General features: G+C 35.8%; 1 protein-coding gene across 11 annotated transcripts in view; it reads right to left on the reverse strand.

Moving 5' to 3' along the window:
* Positions 1-5,696, reverse strand: part of GPHN (gephyrin) — a 227,754-nt gene extending 222,058 nt beyond the window's left edge. For all 11 annotated transcript variants that reach the window (XM_031553589.1, XM_031553587.1, XM_031553583.1 and 8 more), the window contains exon 1: positions 5,618-5,696. In XM_031553589.1, coding sequence (XP_031409449.1) covers positions 5,618-5,681 — 64 coding nt within the window. In that variant the 5' untranslated portion in view covers positions 5,682-5,696. The remainder of the gene's footprint in view (positions 1-5,617) is intronic.
* Between the last annotated feature and the right edge of the window lie 304 nt (positions 5,697-6,000).

The following is a 6,000-nucleotide window of genomic DNA, read 5'->3' on the forward strand; positions in this document are numbered from 1 at the left end:
GGCCAGCAGGAGCTAGCTACCAGTAATGTCACATCAGACTGAACTTCCTAGTGAACAGGATCAGAAATACAAATTTGGGTACTAATTTGGCAAAAACAGTGAGGAAAAAGTAGTTAAGATTAGGTTCTTTACTTGCAAGACAATTGCTGTAGAGAAAATGAAGTACAAGAAACTGAAACTGAGGATCAGAAAAGTGGAAAAGGAGCATCAAGGTGCAGATCTTCCTAGACGGCAGTGATCATGTAATTTATACTGAGTGACTTTCTACTTAATCACTGCAGCCCTAATTAGAGCAAACCAGACCTGTTGCCTGGACCATACCTCACACTGTCAAACATGCTTCTGCAGTCCCCCAGAGGGAGTTTTCCCTCTCTGTCAGGGTGGAGCAAGCACCGTGGTATCACTGTGCCAGTCCCCATGCCATGCCTGATGTATTACCCACCTCTTCCTAAAGCCTCCGAAGATACTCCCCTAGCTTCACAATCTTCTGGTTTTAAGAAATTCCTGAGCAAGAAGCATCATTTAATAGTACTCACGGATTTTTCTTCTGCGAGTTTATTCAATAATTTCTCAAGTCACATGAAATATTAACAGTTGCAACGTCCCATGGCTAAAAGAAGGTACTGAATCACCAGATCTACAAAAGACCAGATCTATGAAAGCATGCTTAACTTCTAAGCAAGGTGAAACCAGTCTGGTGAGTGCAATGCACTCCATTTAGTGGACAGTCTGAGAGAAAACAGTTTATCCTTCTAACTTGTATAAAATGCCAAGACTCACTCAGAAAGGCATTAATGGATCACACGGCTCTGCTGTTGACAATCATCAGTGGAAACTGACAACCAGTCTCCTGAGAATGCCATTCCTGTAGCTGTGAAACATAAATTCTCCTTATCTGCTTTATATTCCACCTCTGCTAAACTCATCCTCAACATGAAAATGGATATAAATACAACCATTTAAAAATGATTCCCCCTAAAAATAGTTAGGGAAATATTTAACTACAGATTGGTGAAATGGCCCAGCTGTACAGTCCAGATTGTAAAATTAATTCCTTATGTGGCTGAAGTGATCTTGCAAGTGAAATGACAAGCATGATATTTAGAAAAATTATATCCTAGTGTTCTGAACAATAGGGACTAGCTCAGGTTTTAGAAATTGCCATATGCTAGACATCCAGCTAAGGCCTGGAATTTTGTATAGTCTGGGTACTTGGAACAAACATGAAGAGGTGGATTGCCTTTGTTTTTATAAGCGTTAAACCTGGGATGAGCATATCCTCATTAAGCCAAAGATATCTTGAAATTCCTTTGCTGGTTTTCCTACCAAGTCTCCCACACCTCCTCTTCCAACAGTTAATGACATTGCCAAGACATCTGCAGTTCCAGAAGACCTACACAGGGTGCTGCAGGTCAAGTTTTAGTTACACAAACAAGGATAAAGTAGGCAAATCTACTGAAAGAATGAGAGAACTCAAGCAATCATTCAAACACTTTAATACAATGCTGTTAAGACTCACAATTTCAGTTTCCCATTAATCATGCCAATCAATAAGATTGAAAGCAAGTATTCTACCTGTAAAGTCATCATGAATTTCACATTCCATTCGTTGAGTATTGTCATAATTAATTTCCATAAAAACAGCTGTGATGGTAAAAATTCACAGGTATATTCTATCAGAAAGAGTGCTCTTTTCTGATTCGCTCTAAATATACACATAGCCTGCAAATCAGTAGTATCAATAAAATATTCCTGAAATTGTCTTAAAGTATAGTTGAATGGTCATTAGAAACACCAACGTTCTCATGTACAGATATAGGCATCCAGTGAAATGTACTAATTAAATTTACAAATATATAGTAGAAACACTTTTATGAATAGTAAATAGGCCCTCTGCAGGGTCTTTTTTTTTGTAATACCTCAGTGTAAAAAAAGAGCACTGCTATAGGTAGAGACTGCAAGATAAACTGACGCACACACCTGTCATAAAAGAAAAAAGTGCACCTGCACAGAAAACAATGTATCATTCTGCTGTGTACAAAAAGCATTTATACATCATCTATATTAAAAGTTTACCCTAGCACAATGAAAACTATGTTGTACAGCAATTTTGATATTCACTTAACTCTCTTCTGAAGTTGTAATGCTAAAGATGGGAAAATCAGTCCCATTGTAAATCACACAGATCCCCAAATCCCCTAAAAACAATACATTTCTTGCAAGCTGCACAGTGATTGCCTGATATTTTATGCCTTCCATACAGCTGTCTTAGCCCTTCTGTTGGTCACATAACTGTGCCAGTATCCATTCTTTAAGCCATTCGCTCACCAATTCTTGCAATTCATCAAATTCCCTCAATATCAAAGAGCACGAACTAAAAAAAAAAAACAGAAATTTGTTGTAGAATTCTCCTATTATAGTACCTGATTCTTCATTTTAAGTAGTCACTCTACGTATGTAGGGTTTACATAAATGTGAAAGATATTGTAGCTCCACAAGTATATTGAGTTCCTGTCTTCCTTCCCTCTATAAATTAGGATAAATTTAAAATAAAACAATTACTCAAACTGAACATGACATTGAAGTTTTATGACACTTCGGTCCAAAAAATAAATGCATAACACTATGAGAGAGGTAGTGTCATACAAAATGAACACCAATTAACACAACCTGCTTTTTGGGTGCAACAGTACTTAGAGTTCTTTCAAATACAAGCTGTTACCTCTTTTGCAAAGGTCATCTTACCTCAGATAAGAGGTCCTCTTACCTCTTTTACCTTGAGCAATGTAAGCAAGTTGTTTAAGTAATAAACATGCTTCAAGTTTGAAGAAAAGACTACTGGGAATAAGGACAGTTTTTCCCCTGCTATTGTGTAAGAAGAAATTCAAGACTTTTCTGCATGATTTACTGTCTTCTCCATTCAGAATTGGAACAAAAGTATGCACTCTATACAAATGATGAGATTTACATACAGTTACACAAAACAAAACTGATCTCTCAACTTAAAATTCAAACAAATTCCCAATGGTAGGTGCAACTGCATTCCTGCAACACCAGCATAAACATAGCTCTTTCAGATATTCTTTAAAATGATGCAGAGATAGTTAATGTAAAAAATGTATCTGAAATACTGAGGTATATGTCATAATTACTGAAAACAAATAAGCTTAGATACAAAAAGTTACAGTACAACCACAATCTCATGTAGCTCCAAACTACTGCAGTACAAGACAAAGGAGATGCTCAGTAAGACAGGAAACTCAAAAGCACAGAAAGAAAACATTTGTGTGCAATATAAGCACAGAAACTCTCACATCAAGGCACCAATAAACCAAAAGGAAAAGCAATTCAATAGTTTGCAACAGCCAATATATAGCTCTCTAAATGAACCAAAGTTATTTTGGAAGATATTTGGTACTGGGCATTTCATGTTTAATGGCCATGACCTACAGAAATAAAAAATACCAAATGTGCAAAGAATTGAGTAAGTAATTGATTTTCCTGTTCTCAGACACTCCTGATTTCTCACAGATCAGGACAGTGAAGTAGAAGCGTATGAGAACTGGTAAAATGTGACAATCTATGCTCCTATTTAATACCAAATTATTTCTAACTGGCAGTAGTTTTGTATCACTAACAAATTTAGCTCCATTACCCTTTAATACTTGACAGTTCTGATGCTGATACACTGAATTCTCTAATAAATATTTCAAGATTGTTTTAAGATTGATTTTATATATAGCATTGTTATGAAGCACACAGAAGGAAAGTTTATTCCCAGAATAGTTTTCTGCAATCTATACAGTTTTTGTTCTGCGTATATTTTTGCCTTTTCTAACATGAAGTATTACCCATATTTATTACTACAATTTAACATGAATGCATGATTCAAAAGTTTGATCTGAACTGCTATAAACAAAGTTCTTGAAGACTATCTGATGACAAAATAAATACAATTTTAAGAAAAGCAATATCATGCAGAAAGCTATTTATAAAACTTTTCTGTCCCACACAAAGTCATCTGTTTTGGGATGCTTATGCAAATGAATCTTATTTTTAAGAAAACATGTAAGAACACTGATAACATAAGAGCTCTTCTGCCTGCTAGGATGTATGACTTAACATGTTTTTTGGTTTAAATACCATGGGGTCTAAAGGAACATCTCTGAAGAGCTATTCTTCTTAATAACTCCTTGGGTCTCAACAGCTATGCATGCCTCCCTACTTTAGGTTGTCTGTATTTCTGTAGATATTTTCAAAACACTGATTTTGGAAAAAACAAACAAACAAAAAACCAAACCAAAACAAAAACAAACTATGACAGTAAATAAGCTCGATATGAAATAAAACTGACCTATAACCTCCTCTCAATCTCAGTTCTACACTTCTTGAAGAGAAGGAAACAACAAATTCCTCTCAAGACCATCTCCTTCAAAGAATTATCAATAGCTAAACCCGCTTTGGCTTCAAAGTGGAGAAAAATGATGCCTAAATAGAGGTTTGGTGTTTTCTCTAGTACTCAGAAAGAAAGGCTCCTTGTCCCTCCAGCATATAAAGAAAGTGCTACAGAATGCATTTTTAATGAAATGCTTAAGAAAACAAAGCAATGATGAAAACTAACCATATTTTGGAAATAAATAATATAATAATTCAGTGTCAGAGGACCATCTTAGCAAGGCAAGCAATTTTTAAAAAAGTCATAAAGAATATAATCTCACACGAGGCCACACTAGCTAAAGAAAGATAGGGACATGCATGCTTCTTACAAAAAAAAAAGCATGTCTCAAAAGTGGAATTAGGGTAGAATAAAAACAAAGCGACTTACTAATATGAATAAGTTCTACTAAGAGAAATAAACAAGGGCAACTCCTCTCTGACATATGTTCTCAAACATCAAAAACAAATACAGTATTTCAAGTATTCTGTGCAAAACCTATTGAAGACCATTTCCAAGGAGCAACCATATGTCAAAAACAAATTGCTATTTCTTTACCATAGTTTGTTCTGCTTTGAAGTTGGTTTTGTTTGCTTCTGACAGAAAGCCCTTAGATCCAAACTGCTTATATGGAACACATGTCCTTGAAAGTCATTTGCCACAAGGAGCTTAGAGATAGGCATTTTCACCAACTACAGACAATACAAAAACAAATAGCTTTTTTTTCCCTCCTCATTTAAAGTTCAGAGTAGCTATACCTTTGACAGACAGGAGTTCTGCCACTTAAGACACTGAAGAAGAGGAGCAGATAACTACACATGCAGCTTTAGTAAGAACAAACAGAATTTGGCACACCCTGAGATTCTAACAGGAGTTCCCAGGATTCACTATCACCTGCAAATTAGTGGACATATTTGATCAGATAAAACTTAACACTGTAATGCTTACTTCACAGGCACAGTCTTTTGTTCAGTTGATTTGCAGTGATGGCATTCCTCATCAAGGAACAAAGGCCTAAGTGCACTCTGCAACTTCACTTCCAACTCCTGCCTCTCCCTGCTGCCCCTTAATCTGCACCAGAGTTCTGCAGTAACATCATAAGCAACCAATAAGCCAAACACAGTCACTGAGATATCAAAAAAAAAAAAAGAGTCAGAAACAGTATAAACAAATCCAACTTACTCTGCTTCCACACAAACTGATGTGCTGATACAAGCTGGGGGTGGCCTTGGTATGTAACATACATCCAATAATCAGGATAGAGAACAGCAATTGCTACAAAAAGAAACAATTATGCCATACTTTCACATTCAGCCTTTCCAGACACTCCAGGTTAATTTTCAGAAATAACTCTTAATCAAATTTCATTAAAGTACATTCTTTCTGCTTGCAATAAATCATACAGGATACAACCAATAGTCTCTAACCCTTGCAATTAGAAAAAATGAAATAAAACAATAAGAAAAAAAAAGAGTTCTAAAGCTCATGTTAGACCACTGTGGGATGGGGGAAAACAGGGTTTATTATTAAAAAGTGACTCACCTACCCAGGAGATATTCTGTATA

This window comes from Meleagris gallopavo, chromosome 5 (assembly GCF_000146605.3).
Source record: "Meleagris gallopavo isolate NT-WF06-2002-E0010 breed Aviagen turkey brand Nicholas breeding stock chromosome 5, Turkey_5.1, whole genome shotgun sequence".
NCBI classification, from domain to species: domain Eukaryota; kingdom Metazoa; phylum Chordata; class Aves; order Galliformes; family Phasianidae; genus Meleagris; species Meleagris gallopavo.